The sequence below is a fragment of the Ambystoma mexicanum genome, chromosome 2q (genome assembly GCF_040938575.1).
Source record: "Ambystoma mexicanum isolate Mex_15411 chromosome 2q, UKY_AmexF1_1, whole genome shotgun sequence".
In the NCBI taxonomy this organism is placed as follows: Eukaryota; Metazoa; Chordata; class Amphibia; order Caudata; family Ambystomatidae; genus Ambystoma; species Ambystoma mexicanum.
Window position 1 is genome coordinate 79561954 of NC_090924.1, and position 19741 is coordinate 79581694.

The 19741-nt window shown below is 45.3% G+C and overlaps 1 protein-coding gene across 2 annotated transcripts in view; it reads left to right on the forward strand.

The window, feature by feature from the left end:
- The window catches only part of XPO6 (exportin 6), a 1073945-nt gene that overhangs the window by 674733 nt on the left and 379471 nt on the right, over positions 1–19741 (forward strand). For both annotated transcript variants that reach the window (XM_069646882.1, XM_069646883.1), the window contains exon 14: positions 6249–6341. In XM_069646882.1, the coding sequence (XP_069502983.1) occupies positions 6249–6341 (93 nt within the window). The remainder of the gene's footprint in view (positions 1–6248; positions 6342–19741) is intronic.

Below are 19741 nucleotides of genomic sequence, written 5' to 3' on the forward strand. Positions count from 1 at the left end.
AGTGCTCCGGACATAAGTGGAAGAGGTTCTCTGTCTGGTGCCGTTCACAGAAGATCAACCCTCTACGGATTACGGCACCTCAAGTGCTACCATACCTACTGTCGCTGGCCAAAGCTGGACTAGCTCACGCTTCCATCAAGATACATCTGGCAGCGCACTCACGATACACCAGAACTGCAGGACGGCCGTCCTTGTGGTATCAACGAATGGCGAAGGAATTTTTGAAGGGACTGTTCCGATCGTTCCTGCCGGTGAAGGCTCCAGCCCCGGCGTGGGAGCTCAACGTGGTGCTGACCATGTTCATGGGGCCACCATTCGAGCCTTTGCATCCGGCTCCGTTGAAGTTCCTGTTGTGGAAGACAGCGTTCCTTGTGGCCATCACCTCCGCACGACGCGTGGGAGAGATTCAGGCCCTATCCTGCAAGCCTCCATACTTGACTTTTCACGATACGAGGGTGGTGCTGAGGACGCACCCCTCTTTCATGCCCAAGGTGCCGTCGGACTTCCATCTTTGGTGTTGCCAGTTTTCTTTCCGTCGCCGGCCAAGAGGACTTTGCACTCGCTGGATGTAGCTAGAGCGCTTAAGTTCTACGTGGTCCGAACAAAGAGTTTTCGGAAGACATCACAGCTGTTTGTGAACTTTGGACATGTGAACCAAGGGAAGGCTCTCTCAAAGGCTTCCATTTCCAGATGGCTCTCCGGCTGCATCATGAACCGTCATCGGTTGGCCAACCGACTGTTGCCCGGCCGTCCGAGTACCCATTCGACCAGAGCGATCGCTGCTACTACGGCATTCTTGTCTGGTGTGCCGCTGCTGGACATCTGCAGGGCAGCTACGTGGAGGTCGACGCACACTTCACGAGATTCTACTGCGTCGACCGGGATTCCAGGGGAGGAGTCCAGAGTCGGCCAAGCAGTGATGCGCAACCTGTTCGCCTGAAGGTGGGCCTGGTGAGGAGGTAAGAGTTGCTTAATGTTGAGTTTTGATGTAATGCTTAATGTTGAGCCTTTTGCCAACTCCCGTGGTTGTGCATGTGTGTACTGCTATCTATTCTTATATTCATGAGCATGTGAATCCATGCCAGACCCCATGCTGGAGAAGGAACAAGTTACTTACCTGTAACTGTTGTTCTCCAGCATGGGTCTGGCATGGATTCACATGCGAACCCTCCTCCTTCCCCTCTGCGGCTCTTCACTTGGTCATACTGCCACTTTACGTGCTACCAAATCTGAGGATGGCTGCCAGGGGAAGGGCTTAGGGAGAGGGCAGTCATTGGCTGGGGGCAGTATGACCCAGAGACCAGTGATTGGTTACTACTAAGAAAGACAGTTCAGAAACGAAACTGATACTGATTTTTTCTTTACCGAGGATTCACAGCCTGACGACGGGGAATATTCATGAGCATGTGAATCCATGCCAGACCCATGCTGGAGAACAACAGTTACAGGTAAGTAACTTGTTCCTTATACTGCTGTATAAACGTATTTATAAGCATGTGAATCCATGTAAGATCCAATGCTTGAGCAGGAACAAGTTGGTTACCTGTAACTCCTGTTCTCCAGCCTTTGGCATCTTATATGGATTTGCATGCAACCTTCCCTCCTACCCTGCTATGGCTCTTCAGTGGTTCCTACTACCATGACTAAGTGTGCTCTTAAATCTGAAGATGGCCACCAGGGGTGGAGTTGAGGAGGACAAATGTCATTGGTTGGGCAGTATGACCCAAAGTTACAGCTATGGGCTTCATAAGTGACTAGCAGTTTTGTAGGCTTTAAGGCAAAACTGATTTAATTTTACTGAGGATTCCTAGTCTGATGACTCGGAATATTCATAAGCATGTGAAACCGTGTAAGTTACCAATGCTGGAGAACAGGAGTTAAAGGGAAGTAACTTGCCCTTCCCTTCTGTCTTGGGTAACTTTTTTCATATTGCACACATCTTTCAATGCAGTGAAATGGGGATACATTTGTATCACTTTAGATGCACCAGAGGGAGTTTTGGTTACTTGTAAATGTGCCTAAAGACAGGCTCGTGGCAGCAGTTACATTTTAACCATGTTGCTCTATTTTTAGTTGGCTCATTCACGTTTCGATGCTAACTGTGGCTAGTGTCCAAAGGTGGCCAAGTCACAAGATTTTTCACTTGTTCTTTGGCCAATTTGTTCTTTGGCCTTCTTCCTGCCTTCTCAGGTCAGGAATTCCCTTTTGTGGTCATGCATTTTCCCAGGAAAGCTGCTGTTTCCGCATGCTAGTGCATGCCATGTGTGCATGGGCTCAAGAAGTGGGCTTGCACTATCTGGTCCAAATCCACATACTGGTGCCAGCATTTCTAGTGTGCATGCGTCGGCCCCACAGTGGTCCCTGATTGGACCACTGCTGGTGTGCATGAGTGGTGCAGGTGTTAGGGAGAATTCTCTGTTTAGACTGAATTTCCTAACCTAGTTAGTCCCCCAGCAGCTTTGCTGGATTTTTGGGGTTTATTTTTTTCTCCTGCCAAGAGTGAGACTCTTTTACCTCACTCTTGGGAATGACTTGAGTGTTTCTGTGACTTGCTATGTGCTTATGGGCTATGGGGTCTTTTTCCCCCATAGGCTATCATTGGTTTTTGAATGTGTGTTACACAGCACCCTCAGTGCAGTAACACAGGGGTGTCATAGAGACCCCCAAACATAGACTCCACACCCTGGGACTGACTACTGTCTCCCTGGGTCTGTAAAGTCACCATGGACTTTACTAGTCTTAATTTAGGAACTTAACCAGTACAAACCATCATACTGTGGAAGTACTGGTAGGGGCAATTAGATTGCCCCTGGGTCGGTTGTCGAGGGGGTACTGTCCCGTCCCCCCTCGCCGAGTTTCTGGCTGGTGGCAGTGGATACCACGGAAATATTCCACCGGAATATTTCCCAATGGGATTTCCCATTGATTTTAATGCACCACTTTTTGGTGCAATGTTAAAGATACCGCCGGTTTATTTATTTAATATAAATTCACCGGTTGGGATTTTTTGCCAGAACTCGCCGCCAAAATGGCGTCTAGGTTCACTTCAGTAACCCTGAACCCGAGTCGAGCCTTTGTTCCACTTTTGGCAGGCTTCTGCACAGAAGCCCTCCAAAGTGGTGCCATTCTGTCTGGGTACCACAGGGGGTGTGGAAGGGGGTTTAGGCACCCTGGACTGAGTTGCCTTGCCAACTCATGTCGCACTCTGGTGTGATTGGCCCAAGTGGTGAGCCACCCTGCTCACCACTTAGCATGTTTGAGTGACAGCTAGGCTGTATGAATGGGGGTTTGGTGCATAAAAGCAGGGTTTTTGGGACTGGTTCTTCAGAAGTCGCCACAGGACGGGAGAAGCCGAGCCGACCTGCCAAGACGACACCACCGGTGGAGCCCTGCGGAACCATCTCACCACTTTTCCCAACGACAGAGGAGATCTCCCGCCTGGAGAGTCTTCTTCCCTTGACTGGCGGGGACAACCAGTTTCTGCCTTCTTTTCGCCGCCCTGAAGAATCCCACCGCTGCCACCAGTGTTAGACAGAAACCTGTGCAGTTCCCTCTGGGACCACTGCAAAAGATTTAAGACTACAGGTGTTTGGCAGTAAACCCACTTGGTAGCAGTCTGACTGCTCAGCCACAGCTACCAGGTAAATCTGGGTGGTACAGACTGCTACCAAGTGGGTTTACTGCCAAACACCTGTAGTCTTAAATCTTTTGCAGTGGTCCCAGAGGGAACTGCACAGGTTTCTGTCTAACAGCAGGTCCTTGCCATTGGAGGGTTGAGCTTGATCGCTCACCTGAATTTAGGTTAAGAGGAGTCCTGCAGCCCTTCCAGCAGATCAGATGAGAGGCACATATCCTGTGTAGCTGTGCAGATGACAGACAAAAGAAGACCTGAGGAGGAATCCTGAAGAGACCTGGTGACCATTCTTGCTGCTGTGCCAGTGAAACCCTACTGGACTCCCTGATCTCAGAAGACCCTTGCTGGTGCTACGACCCTTTGGACTGGTGGGGCTAGCCAGTCTCGACATTGTCTCCTTCAAAGTGTCCCTGGGCCACAGGGTGGACTGGCCAACTCCGTTTTGGGCTACCGTGCTAGTAGCATTGCTGTTCCACGTTTTGGCCCAGAACTTCAGGGGTCTAATGCTAGTCCTTCAAGTCGCCTTCCTTTCAGTGTCCTGCCTTCCTTTCAGTGTCCCAGCATTGACGAGTCCTGTGCTGGAAGGTGTTAGCAAAGTTTTCTCTTGGAGCAACTTTTCCTCCATGTTTTATGGAGCCCCAAACCTTTTGTTTTTGCACTATGTCCTGACTTTGTGCTGTGAAGTGAAGCCTTCAGCTTCACTCCACTGGCCTTTTGCTCATATGTTATGGGGCAACTGACTAGTCCTTAAGGCCGTCAGTACTGGGAAACTGTTTCCCTTTTAGTTTTAGTTGTTTGTAACGTTTTAACATTGCACAGTGCATTGCAATGGGGTTTCTTTTGTATGACCCTAGACTACACTCAGTGATTTTTGATTACTTTTAAATGTGCCTAAAGACTGGTGGTAGCAGTTAGTTTTTCAGTATTTTTACTGTATTTTATTTTTACAGCGGTTACCGCATTTGGCTACTAACTGTGGCTAGTGTCCTAACATGGCCATTCCACAAGGCTTTTTGCTTGTTCTTTAGCCATTTTGTCTTTTTGCCTTCTTCCTGCCTTCGCTGGTCAGGAAAATCCTTTTATGTTCGTGCATTTGCCTAGGAAAACCTTCCGTTTTGCGGGCTATTGCGTGCCATGTGTTTGGAGGCCAGGATGTGTGTTGGGTCTGGCTGGTCCTAATACACAAACTGGTTTCTATATGTCTGGAGTGTATGCATGAGTTCTAGTTTTTTCATAAGTCGTCCTGCAGCCATTCCCCATAGATCCTGTGAGGAGCCAAGTATCCTGCATAGCCGTGAAGACCTCAGAAGACCCGTGGACCGATCCTGAGAAGGCCAGGTGACCAGCTTTTGCTGCAGGCCCAGTGGAGCCCTGTCTGGCTAGTGATCTTAGAGGACCTTCATCAGTGCTTCGACCCGTAGCAGTGGTGGGAACAACCAGTCTTGACTTTTTCTGGTAACTTAACAAGTTAAAGCTGTCAGCAGTGTCCCTGGGCCATCCATTGGACTGACCAGCTGCACTTTGGGCTATCACGGTATAAGAGTCATCAATCCGTGATTCGGCTCGGAACTCAAGCGGTCGTCGGCTTGTCCTGCAAGAGTCCCTCTTGTGAATTTGAATGCCCTAGCTGTCGCTGCGCAATGGTGACCATCCCAGAAACTAGCGTTCTTGAATCTAGTCTACCATCCTGAAGAGCCCTGCACTGGTGCCTGCTGCATTAATTGAAAAGAGGTAGCACCAAGCTCCTGTAACTGACCAGAACTTTTCGTGCACCTGCAGCTCCTAGGCTGCTTTGACCGGAACCAACATTGGGAAACCCGACCTCAGGCGACCTGCCACGTCTCGAGAAAAAACAGAGTACAGGTGTTAAGTTGTAGCAATACTTAGCTTCCCTCATCTCCACCCTTGAAGTTTGAATAACTTTTGAAACTTTTACAACTGTTTGGCTTTGGCAAAACTTGTTGACCAAAACCCTCTGAAAACTGGCAGTCTTACTCACTACAATATGTACTCCTACCTTTTCCCCAATCTCTAAAACTATTGGAAACTTAGAACTTTTGGACACAAGGCCCCATACAAACTAGGGATGGACTTTACAAGTTAGGCTGTAATAATTATTTACTTATATTCCCTTTCAGATATTTTGGCAGGGAAGAGGGTGTGAAGTAACTCAGTGATTGTATATATGTATTTTACTATTAAGTATTGTGTGATATTACTACCTGCTATTAGTCATTTTTCATAGTGTGTTCTTTGGCCTTAAATTAAGTATTTTTGTACTTGCCTGTCTAAATGTAATCCTGGATTGCTAAAATATGTCCACCAGGGCATATTTTAGAAAACCATTTTAACAATCTGTCAGACATTGATATAGTTCTGAAACCATTCTAGGAGGGTGATTTACATTGGCGCAAATAGGTGGGAGTCCTCATAGGTGGGAGTCCTCATAGGGGAGGAGGTGTGAGCTACCTTTCAAGATATGCGTAGGTAGATCTCATTGGTTTGGGTGTTAATTAGTATGAGACCTTGCTAGGTTATGTATTAAGTTTTGTGAACTGCCTTTTCAGATGTCTTTTTCTAAATGTCTTTTCCATCTACACTGCTATCCCTACAGGTTGGTAAAGGGGACGCTTTATGGTTCCCAGTGCAAACTCTACAGTATTGATACTGCTGTGCCGACTGTGCTAAAGCCAGACTTGCTGGATGTGTAAGTAATATATTTTATCTCGTACTCTAATAGCTTTCATGAAATGTGAGGTAGTGTCGTGGAGTGAGACTGTGAGATTCCTTCCAGTGCTGTCCACTAAACTTCAAACCATACATCATTGGAGTAAAGTGTCTATTGGAATGTTGCCAGTATAGTAATGTTTCTGGTACTAACATCATTTTCCTACATTACTTTCACACTTAATGTTCTCTCCTTACTGCTACATGGATTGGTTTGTAAACCTACTTTTAAGTTGCAATACTTTGGGGAAGATCTTTTTAAACCATCATGCTGGAGCTGAACTGAACGCAATGGCTATATTGAACCTGTAGTCTCTTACCATAGTTTAATGTCTGCTAGTTACCATTTCTTGTAGTACATTTCTATTAAGTAAAACCTACATTACATTAAAAGATTTTGTATTTAGATAATTTCATCAAGTGCTTTTCTGCACGAGTACTTGCACAGTAAGAGCTAAATATAAACCACAATGTATGACAACTGCATTTTCCATGCAAATGCACTTCTTCTAGCAGATAATTAAAATGGATTCTTTGGAAGTATCATCCTTTTCGACTGTAGGCATATTTACCTCCGTCAAGACAGTTTTTCAGAAGCGACTCTTATGAGGGGTTCGGAGAAGCCAACTTATTGGACCAGCAAAGTTGATGCTAAAGTCTAACCAAACTCTTAATTGTAAAGTTTCAGATGTGCCGAATCAAGAGATTCAGTCACGTCTCCCCAGAGGAGGAGCCTCTTCTTGTGAGACTAGGGAGCTGAGCCCGCTATGCAATAGTTTCCTTAGTGGTGTTGGAAAGCAGAATCTCACAGGGAGAGACTCCCCTCTTGGGGATTAGGACTCTCGTTCTGAGACAGCTCTGTTTTATTTATAAACAAGAAAATGATAAAGAATTAACAAACCCAGAATCCTCCTATATTTGTTATACTAGTATCCTGCTGTAGACAAAAGTAAATTTAGTACTGTGACCAGTAAGAACCAAAGAGTAGCAGGGATTGACAAGTTGTCTGACATTGGGACGAGGAGGCCCAAAGGAGTCAAACTGTGTTTAACACTGCCACAAGAGAAAAACTATGGCTGGAACATGGGGAAGCCTTAGTGTGGGAATTGTAAGGAGCTAGGAAGCAGAAGCGGAAGCAAGAGAATTCACGGTTTTGGTTATAAGCTTTTATTCAAATCAAGAAGGGACTGGAAAATGCCTCACAATACTTAGGAGGTATTTCCCTACCTCAGCCTAAAACAAAGGGGTCTGTTATTTGTCAAGATGTCCAACGCAAAAATATGGTCTGTCTCCGTAACCCTATTCTGGCCATCACTCTTTAAACTAACTCTTAAGGTGCAAAGGATATTGTCTCTGATTCTCAAAATGTTCAAATCTTTATGTATAAAGCTGAATGTATGTATGTGTGTATGTTAGTCCGGCTATAAAAATCCACACCGCTGAGCCCACATCTACCAAATTTTGCATGGATTCCTCTTTTGTCTGGGGCAAGATCGTAGTCTGTTTGGATGTAAAAATCTTATATGCAAATTGTTTGGGGGATGTGTTTGTGTATGTTTGTCCGGCTATAAAAATCCACACCGTTGAACCCACGTCTACCACATTTTGCATGGATCCCTCATTTTTCTGGGGCAAGGTTGTAGTCGGTTTGGATGCAAAATATGTACTCTGGAGACACCCTCATTTCTCCAGCATTGGATCGTTCATGGATTCACATGCTGTGAATGTTTCCCAGCCTGACTACGGGAAATATTCACAGCATGTGAATCCATGAAAGATACCAACGCTGGAGAAATGGAGTTACAGGTAAGAAACCACTCCCTTACTGATGCTCACCCCGATTCACTACAGTAGGTACTAGGAGGCAACATTTGGAAAAGTGTCTGAAGCAAAATGTTCAATGTGTTGGTTATTCCTTTAAAATGTATTACTACTGTATACAGTTCGAAACTGTTTATGAAAGCAATTTTAAAGAGAATAAAAAAAAGATTTTTACTTTTTTTTATCATGCCACTCAAAATATGGGAAATGGCAAGGTTACAGTTTAGTTGAGTTAATTCACGAGAAGAGAGTACAATCAATCTTAAACATTTTCTCAAATGTTCTGAAGCCATTACGTGACTGAAGCATGCCGCACAAAAAACGAACATCCCTTGGAAAAGCTCCATCTGATTCAAAGAGAAAATCAATATCGAGATCTGAAACACAACAACAAACAGCAGCACCACTTGCCTGCCAGAGGACAAGAGCAACTTTCAGGGCAAATGAGATGCCAGAGCAAACTGAAGCAAGACTTGCTGACATGAGGACAAGAGCAACATCCTCCAGAGCACATGCAACACCACTCGATAAGGACATTGGCAACGCTGGGTACCCCAGTTAGTCCATCATAAAGGTATCATTAAAACCAAAAGTTCCAAATGTATAATGTTCAGAGTTCCAGGGAATAGCTGCTTTCCCCAGATTCCTTTCTACCTATATGGAAGTTCAAACAATCCATAGGTCAAGGACGCAGCTGATAGACCGGAGCCCTCCACAATTTTCTTCCGGATGTCCTCAATCTTTGTATGAAAGAAAGAAGATAGTCACACAGATCCTGAGATGGTAACGCCTGTGGGCCAATTTTGGCTGGGGCAGAAAGAGACTGCACCAGCGGTGTCCAGTCAAAGTTACGAATACAAAGTTTCGAAATGCAATATGTGCGAAACAAAAGGATAGGAAAAAAAAATTTTGAATGCATTTTTTTAATGTCTTTTTTTTTTTTTGGTTTCGTATAGCATAAATTAGTGGTATTTCCCCCCAAAAAAGGGGATTTGATGGGGGGACCCTCGACCCCCCAAAATAAAAAACGGGCATTCAATTTTTTTTTTTTTTAGATCCTTTTGGTTCGAAAGTATTGCATTCAATCCTTTTGTATTCGAACCTTTCACTATGAACCGCACCAGCTCAAACAAGGCAAGGCCCTAGGCTGATTTATAGCTGATTCCACCTTGTGGGAGAAAAAAACTTCTTTTTTGCTTCAGTAACCGCTTTATGATAAGCTGATGGGATAAGGCGGAAGATACGCCTAGCTTCAGGGGAGTAATCATTGCGCCATTTCCTCTTAGCCTTTCTACATCTAAGTTTGGCAGCTTTGAGCTCTTCCGAAAACCAGGGTTCGGAGGGAAGGTTTTTTTGCTTTCCAATTTTTAGAGGAGCAAGCAGATCAGCTGCTGTGATGAATGAGACTTTTAATGAAGCCAGAGAGCAATGGGAGTCAGACTTGCAGTGGGATATTAATGAGGCAGTTAGTTGCTGATTAGTGACCTTATTCCAACTGCGTCTGGGAAGAGCAAGTTTAGGCGGAGGAGTAATATGCTTGTCCTGATGGATCACAAAGAGGACAAGAAAGTGTTCCATACTATCGGCAGTGTCGGAGAGATAGATATAGACTCCTTGTCTAGATATAGACAATATGCATGAATCCTACTTGCGTTTCTCTTTCCAATATTCGCATAATCGCAGGTCACCTGGTATATTCGCCTGCCAGGTTTTCTCTCCACCTTGAAAACAACTCACAATCTCAAGGGTATGGGTCTTCCATGAGATTCTCGTCCACTGTAGTTTATTACACACCCTTTGACTTTCCATGGTATACTCTCCTGTCAGGACTTGTATGCAGTTAACTTTCCTTTTCTCCACAAAGTGATGTTTGCCCACTGTTGGCTTATCACCTCCGGTTTCACAAAGTTTGTCTCAACATTCGTACTTGTATTTCCTCTTGTCAGCTATGGGCCCAGCAACCCGTTTGTGGTATGGTTAAAGATCACGCTAAACGCCTTGAGAGGTTTCGTTCAGCGTTTCTCCCATTGCTTTCATGGAGAAGCATGCATTCCTAAGCACCCCAGTAGCCCGTCCGTCTTCCCTTGGTTTACCGGGTGCTATGAATGCGTCTCGCTCCTCTTCGTTTCTTCTCCGTGTAGCTTGTTGGCTCAGCAGGCGTCCCATCAGCCACTGTTGCTTCGCCGCATGCAGTCCCACTCTGCGCGGCTCCTGGTGCCTCTCCGGCACAGGCAGCAGTCCCTCTGTCGGTCGGTTTACTCTCACACTATCGAGTTTTGGTGTTGGGTCTCTGCGCGGCTTGCAGCATTACCGTGCTACTCTCTCACTCTGTCAGCTGCTGTGAATTTGAACTTCCCGGCAGAACGGAGTAACTTCCAAAGACTAGACCGCTGTTCGTTTATCGGTCCCAGTCCTCTTTATTGCTCTGTTCCTCTTTCTCATTCTCGGTTGCGGTCACAGTGTCTTTAGTATAATGTTGAGGAAGCGGACAGTTGATCTCACTGGGAATGATCACTTCTGCTTCTTCCACATCTCAGTTATTAACATATCACTCCCAGTCTGATGTTGGGGACTGTATGAAGTAGACCTGGCAAGGGTTTGAGGGAGAGGGTTACAATATGCCATTAAGAAGAGAAGGAACTTCCCTGAAAGGGAAAAGGGGGGGGTTGGGAGGTGCTGTATGTGTCTTAGTGTTTGATGCCCTGAGGGTCGCCTCCCCTCATGTGGTCCTCCCTCATATAGCCGCCCCGAAGGTCTGGATCAGGTAGTGGGTGCCGTCCCCTGGCCACAGGGTAAGAAGCTGCCTCCGGGGGAGAAGTGGCGACATCCTCTTCATCACAGAACATAAAATGAGGCGCTAACCAAAGATGGAGAGAGACCCAGTAAGTTGGAACAAGTTTGCTGGAGAAAGAGGTGCTGATCTCCTTTCTGCCGAGAGAGCCAGAAATACAGGTGTGGAAGGAACGCTGATATCCAGAGAGCCTACCAAGAGCTTCCCAATCTGAGGAGTGTCCCTGGAGGTAATCCCTCTGGAACTGTGGCTGCAATGGGAAGAGGGAGCGAAGAAACCCCTTCCGTGCTGAGCTCACTGAGGTGCTGGTATCCAGAGTGGTACCTGACAATACAACAGCAGAACAGTGGAACTTACCTGGCGTCTGGTGATGAGGGGCAGAAGAAAGAGACCCTCCCAGAGCTGACACCATCGTCCCGAGGTATGCCAGGATGTACCAGAGAGTGGATTGATGCGAAGCAGGGAAGCCATCCTGAAACCCTGAAGTGAAGCAGTGAACAGAGGCACCAACCCAGTGACACAAAGTCAGACACAAGGAAGTAACGGGCAGAGCGGGAGGCCCGGGAGAGGGGCAGTTGTTCAAAGTGTCCAAATCCTAGTTGGCAAAGTAATAAGAAGATTGAGAATATGTACAGGACACATCATACACATCCCTGTAGTTAAGTACACTACCAGAAGAGTGACAATAAGTATGGGACACATCATAATTTGCTCCAGTTGTAAAACATTACCAGAAGAGTGTATGTCTGATGTCATTACCAGTGGTAATGAATATGAAGAGAAGAGTGGGAATAACCATGGGACTCTTTCTACTCGTCCCAGTAGTACAGAAAACTACCAGAAGAATAAATATAAAGCCTGTATACAGCACACAGATCTCAGGGAGAAGACTGAGAAGCAATGAGGCACAAGGATTAGCCTCCTACGGAAAATTGAATTAATTACAGAAGAGTAAGAAAGACTGTTCTTTGATACAGACGTATCACAGAGGAAAAGAGGGGCCCATAACACTCAGAAGAGAATTTACAAACACCCAGAAAGAGCTTGAATAGAATGTGGGAAGTCCTACAGTAGAACTGAAGGAACTAATAAAGCAAATAGCGGAACGCTATTTGAGGATTTCATATTGACAGAGAACATTCCTCTAGGAAGATATTCTTCTGCTCCTGGAGAAGGGAGTCATTCTCCTATCCCTTAGTTTATCATTAGTGGTAGGGTCGGAGCAGGATAGTTTTGGACTGAGGACGGACATTTATTTGAACTTTGTCACTGACAACGAGCACTCTAGTTTTAGTTGTTAGGTAGGGCAACCCTTAGGTTAGGGAAAGTTTTGCTTCTTTCATGTAAGTTTAATAACGCTGTTAAAACATGGTGAACCCTGGTCTGTCTTCTCCTGATTTGCTACACAGAGCAGTAAGGCTCAGGCACTGTAGGGAGTAGGCTTGGTGCAAAGTACAGCTGACGCAAAGGCTAGTAAGTGACCAGGTCCACACTATAAGTTCAAAGTACTCTGGTTGTATCACAGTAAATGTAAGTGAAGGCTATTAACATATATCAATGCACACATTGGTAACCCTAAATTGATTACCTACCACTTCAGTATCCACACAATTAAGCATTTTCTTTGTGACTGTTCCTAAAGTCATGAAAAGGGAATTAAATCCTTATGATTGCCTTTGAAAGTATACGAACAGCCCCATCCAGTACAAATGTCTGCATAGGTTACAGGTAGTCACTTGGGATAGATGGAGCACTTAAAACACATGCTTATGGCTCAACTATATGCCCCAAGAGACAAACCGTTTGAAAGCCAAAGTCTTCATTGTTAGTGAAAGAAAATTAGAATTATAAAAACAATTTAAAAGTCAAGGATCCCGTAAAGATGGATGCAGCCTACTGGTCCTTTAAACAGTTAAGGGACTGCAAAATGCACCCATATACACCACCACCTAAGCAAAAGCAAGGATAGCTACAGGTGGTATTTAAGTCCTAATGATTTTCAGTGGTGACCGGGTAACTTCGACATAGACAATCTAGCTTACTGAATTCTAGCAGAAAAATACATACACCCAATGAAGAGGATTGTTAGTGACATCTGGGCTCATCAGAGGGCTTTGCAGTAGCAAGCTCTTGGCTGTAGGTTTAAGGCTTACTCCAACAATCTGGTCAGACACCAGTACATACCCCTGGAGGTGGTGAATACTGCTCGAAGCTTAATACCACGAGGCAGGGAGTGTCTCTCTGGAGCAGTAGAGTTGAACAATATCTGATCCGACCCTGGACAGGGTCAACTGAGACAAGGCAGCACAGTGGTCAGACTTTGGTCCCAGGCAGATCCTTCTCAGAAGTGAGGAACTTCAGTAGCAAGTTGAAGTCTATTGCAATGCAGGAAAGGTTGTCACAAAGTTGTCAGCCCAAAGGCTGCAAGGTGTCCTTGCAATGAGACGATGTAGGCGGAATGCAGCACCACAAGCTTTTTGAGCACTGGGACAGTAGGGTCTGCAAGTATGACTTCAGACTGGTTGGCCCCACCTGTCTGGTTAGAGGTACCTCTTGTAGGTCACCCAGCTCAGTAAGAACACAGAGCTTTATATGGCAGCGATTGGCTGAGCCAATACTGGTAAAAAAACAGACTTCTGGCATTCCTCTGGGCCGAGCAGATGTTTACTGCCTGTAGTTCACATGAAGAATGGTGCAAGATTCTCTCTTTATATCTTAAATACACTATGGTGAGAGACCACAGTCCTCCAATTCAAGGGACCTGCAACATTCAAACGGGTAGAGGCTGTCTATTCATGGACAGCCATCTATCACACATCTGCCCAGCAAGCACACACACTCTTGCTGGGTTGTGGCTTGGGATCAAACGTCCCATCCCCTGGTCCGACCAGTTCAGGCACATAGACACTGACCAGGGCTTCCTGTTAGGAACCCGCCAAAAGCGTGCAACCATTTAACCTCTCACCGCCAAAATCACTATACATGTGGTATATCGTGCCCCTGGTTCTCTCCTCTGATTTGAAGAGGATATCCTACACCTCCTTGCTAATGCCAAGCCCTCCCCCAAAGCCATCCTGCTAGGTGACTTTAACCTTGGCCTCAACAACAAGTCTAATCTTAATGCCCTTTCCCTAGCCAACTCCCTTAATGCACTAGTCTTTGCCCAATAGATCCTGACCTCCACGCACTCTAAAGCCAGAACCTTAAATTAGCTGGTCGATCTCAACTACAACATCTCCATCGTCTCTAATCAGCCTTGTCCTTGGACTGATCATGATGTCATCATATTCACCGTACCAGCGTCCAATCCTTTACCATCCGCAGCCCCGACACTCTTCTCCCCCCGCTCCCCCACTGCCACGCGGAGAAACAAACATCACCAAACACTATATTTTGCCACTAATGGATGCACTATTCCTCCCTCAGATCCCTGGCAACAACCCATCAGCACTTGTAGACCTGTACAACCAACCACAAACACAGGCTATGGACACAGTGACAGCCCTCACACTGTAGAAAGCCAAAGCTGTTGCACGCTGCAACGCCTGGTTTCCCCCTGAACTCAGAGCCCTCAGCATACAAAAACACAAGTCAGAAACACTGTGGAACAAAAACCTAACAAATTCTGCTTTATCCTAGCTGCCAAGGAATACAAAAAGGCAATCATCCTGGAAAAGAACTCCACCTACAATTCCAGAATTGCCAAAGCTAACTCCAGTGCAAGAGAACTCTTCACTATACTGCGTGAGCTAGAAGCCCCTGTGCCCACCCGACAACCTGCATTCAGGATAGCTCCTGGTGCGCCAATATACAAAACGCTCTGCTGGGCAAAATTGACACACATTACCAAAAAAAAACTCTGAGCAAAGCCACTCCGACCACCCCTAGTGCTGGACCCAAAGTGCCCTTACCTGACTCACCCCACTTCGACTTCAAACTGGTTTCAGAACGGGAAGTGACCCAGATCATCAAAGGGATGAAACCCTAGTGTTGCAATTGAGACATCTGCCCTGCAACTTATCAAGGACTGCGCCGAAATGTCTTGCTCCCTTTAGGACCACCCTTAATAAGGCTTCCTTCGCCTCATGCTCTGTACCCAAAAATGTGAAGGATGCATGGCTTGGTCCTATCAACAAAAAAAACACCTTTGACCCAGGCGTCCCCATGAACTATCGCCCCATTACTACAGTCCCCTTTTTTCTTAAAATTCTGTATCGTGCAATGTACCTTCAGATCCAGTCCCACCTGGAATCCAAAATCCTCCTTGGGCTACGCCAAACAGGATTCTGCCCAGGTTTTGGTACTGAAATAGATCTCCTGGACTTAAAGATGCAGCTGGATATCATCAAAGACTCTGGCAAAACTGCCCTAATCCTCCTACTCGACCTCTCGGCAGCTTTTGATTTAGTAGACCACTGAATCCTATGTAGCCGCCTTGCGACAGCAGCTCACTTCTCCCCGAGAGCCATCGCCTGGATAGCCTCCTTCCTATCTGATAGGACCATGTGAGTGTTTTCAGCGAATGTGGCTGCCCCGCCAACACCTGTCACAAGTGGGGTCCTGCAAGGATCCTGCATCTCCCCGACATAATACATTTTCACCAACCCTTTATTTGACCACCTAGGTGACAAAGGAGTCTCGTACACTAACTAATGCGGACGACACACATATCCTCCTCCCACTCACGCGTGACTACACTACTGACTCCAACAATCTGACTTCTATATACCACATGAGTCGGGTATGGATGGCCTCATCTCTTGTGCCTTAACAACAAGACAGGGCTGCTCTTGGAGGGTTCATAATCATTGATTAACAGGCTTGATCAATCTTCCAAAGGATTCACCATAGACGGCAACATCATTCACGCATCCAGTGACGTCAAGGCTCTGGGTGTGTCCCACCATGCCACGCTGTCTTTATCCAGGCAGGTGAACGCATTCTCCTCTTCTGCGAGACATGCATCAAAATTAATCAACACACCTTTTCTCTCCCCTGATAACTTTGTCGCCGTTGCTAGAGCACTTATTGTGTCCAAATTGGACTATTGCAATACCCTATTTGCAGGTACTTAGTCACGTAACATTAAATTGTATATCATTCAAAACAGTGCCCACAGAGCTCCGCTCAACAGCCCTAAACATGCTCACATTTCAGCAGAAAGGAAAAAATTACACTGGCTACCAATCCGAGACTGCATCACATTCAAAACCTTAGCAATCGCGCATGAATGACTCTCCAACTCTGTCCCCAAATATCTCTCCCAGAAACTCTCTAAAAGTTCAATCAGCTAGACCCCCTCGGTCTTCCTACTCGCACCACCTCCTCATCCCTCCGTTCATACACAAGAGAGTGGGTGGGTCCAGCTTCCTGGTCATAGCCGATAGGTCCTGGAATGCCTTACCTTTGACATTGATATTGGAACAATCTTACTGGGTCTTCTGGAAACAGCTGGACGCGTTGAACACACCTCTCATATGACTAAAGTAACACTGTCTGTTCTGTCTATCCTTCGTTATATTTTTCTTATTTTAACAAGCGCCTTGATGCCTCTGGGCTTAATGCAAAAAATAAATTAAAAAAGAAATCTATAGTAGTCACCGTTATGATGGACCAGGAAAATGGCCAACAACAATGGGAAAAAGAAAATGTCTTAAACCATGAGGAGCAGCCAATTAAGTGTATGGTTCACAGGCTCATTAACTCGTTGAACTTAGATGGACCTCATAATTACCCACCGAATTCTGATACACGAGGGAAGATTATTGCTGTTGTCACTCCTAATGGTGATACAGCTCTAACTGTTAGCAGAGATTTCCCAAAGTCCAACTTTGGAGGTGAGACTTTAGTAAGCGATCCCAATGGTTTGTAGATCCTCAACTCTTCGAATCGGTCTGTATTACTCAGAGGCCTTGTGGCAGAGAAGTCGGGTGTATTTTATGAGGAAGATGTGAGCTGTAGGTAAGTACACTGAACCTAGCTAGTAATGCACATCAAAGAAACACTTGCACATACATTTATATTAACATATAGATGCATTATATTTACACGAGTCACTGTTAAATACTTGGTGGAATAAACCAACAAACCTCTGTATACTTTTCAATACTTTCAAAAGGTCACTTCTTAGTTGCTGAACGCGCACAATTGTTTGAGGAGTTTGACAGGTTTACCATACAATCGGTAATAATGCACACCCACAAAGTAATATGGTAATTGAATGTAGTTGGGATACACATATAAGATAGTTATTTTTGGGAAGGAAAACAGTTGTTTAGTGTTATCCTAGCAGAGCTTCAGGTTTTAGAGGTGGTTTCCTTGCACAGGAAGTCTTTTAAAGTCCAAAAACGCAACCCTAGTTAAAAGGCAGTTCGGAGAGTCTTGGTCTTGAAAAGCAGAAGAAGTCAAAAGTTCCTGTGGATACTTTCTAGTCTCTAGGAAAGAAGATAGAAGAAGACTTAACCAACATTGGAGACCCTGTTAAAGGACTTGCTAAAGGGACATAAGCAGCGGCTTTAGTCAGAGATAAGAGGGTGTTGCCTTGGACACCTCTACGTGCACTCCAACGCTCTGTTCACTGCTACCAGCCATAACTAGGAGATTGTCTGTGTGACTGAAAAGCCACAGGAGTAGCGAGAAGATACTAGGTATCCCTTTGGCACTCCACATAAGGTGGTGTTTGCCAATCTCTCAGACTATAAAGTTTTAGGAGGTTTAAATATCTCTCAATCCTTAAAATCTCTAGAATAAAGAAAAATAATCTCAAAGGAGGACCCTAACGGTCCCCAGCAACACTGCCCATAAGGAGCTGTGTGCTGCAATAGAAAAATGCAGATGCCTTTAAGAGTAATTGAGGAAAATAGACTCCAAGATAAAGTAGAAAGAATAGAGTTCCAAAATATAGGTCCCATAAAGAATGAATGGCTGGAAAAAGGCTCCACTCATTCAGGATTTCAGAAAAAGTTCCCGAAAGTCCAGCAAAAAGTGCTGGAGGCATTATTAGGAGAAGGGATGAAGAATAAAAATGGTAAATCCACCTAACAAAATGTAACCACTGCAGTAGTTATTTTTAACCTGGACACCATCATGGGCCAGCAGGGTTGCATGGGTGACCACTCTGGAGCTATCTTGATATTAAGACTGCAAAGGGAACTTCATGCACCAAATGCAGGCGGCAGGGCCACCCATCCTGGGGAGCCACCAACCTCGTATGATGTCCTATAGGGGGCTATGTGGGCTTAAAAACTAGTAACCCACCTTCCTGTTGGATTCTTTGCTTTATAGGAGGCTCATCCTGCAATTGAAAGCAGGGCTTTCCCCATAGGCTTTTAAGTGATGGTCTTTTCTGACCTTTACTGATGTCTTGGGGTACTCCTCTTCTGTAAGCAAGCCTTGGCAATGCAGGAGGCCCACATGAATAGCATGTTTCTGGCAAACCCTCTTCTGGTTCAGAGATTTGGCCAACTTCCTCAACCACAGTTGCAGGTAGGGCAGGGTGAGTATTTCCTTTCCCTCTTACTGTTTTATCTCTCCTTTGCTTAGGCCTTCCCTTAGACCTAGCTAAGGCAGCCTTATTGTTTTTTTTAAACATATTTCTATTAGTTTTACAAGGTAGTATATGCAACATAATCCACTCCAATTGCCCCCTTGCCCCCAGAAATGTCCGCTTCTTTCATTCCATCTATCCTAGGTGTTCTTCCTGGTCTACTTAATTAAACATGTCCAAAATCCTTATCCTGTGTGGGCACCATTGTTCCATATAGTCGCTCTGGAGATATTCCACGGTATCGCCCCATTCCTCTCGAAATTTCTGATGGGCCCCTTGTATGTTTTAGGTTAGTCTTTCCATTGCAAAATGGGTCCATACCCTTCTTATCCAATCTATGGACATGGGCGGGTGCTTATGTTTCAATTTTTGAGCTAATTCTAGCCATGCGCCTATCGGGAATCCCATGAAGTTCCGTTTTTGTGTTCTAGTAAAATGTTTGTCCTTGGGGTTCCACACATCCATATCTCTTCTCCTATGGTACCCATAGTTGGGAACATCAAGCTCATATGTGCCTTAATATCTCCCCAGAATTGATGTATTTTTGGGCATCCCACCATATGTGTGTCCATATATATATATGTGTTCCTTCAAATCCGCAGCCTGTCCAGCACTTTTTTGATGAATTCTGAAACATTTGACTATGCCTCTCCGGCGTGTAGTGCCATTGCAGTAGGATTTTCATCCAGATCTCTTTTGTTTGAATCGCTGTTGTCAATTTTGGGATCATTTTCCATATGTATTCCCACTGCCTTTTGGTGACTGTACAGTTTAACGTGCAGTCCCATTTGTTAATGTAGTTCCATCTCACTTCTTCCGAGGTGTTTATAAATTTATATGTATTGGATACAAATTTTTTGGAGCCAGTGTTCGTCATTATGTATTTTTCAAATGGGGTTGGCTCCCTTGAGACTGCTTATTTGATTCTCGGCGTGTCCAACCAGTGGTATATTTGGTCATACCTGAATTTGTCTGAGCTCTTAAGTTTTAGCAAGGATGTGCAGTCCTCAAATGACCTTATGCTTTGTTCTTCGTGCATATCTCCGACCATTTTAAACCCTGCGTCCTCCCATTTCTGGAATGCTCCCTTCTCGAGCCCTAGCGGGAAATCGGGGTTTCCGAAGAGAGGCATGAAGGGAGGTTCCTTTCTGTGTGGCCGTGTCCCAAATCTTTAGTGGTGTCTTCATGATTTCAGTGATTTGTACATTTGGGCGTCTGTGCT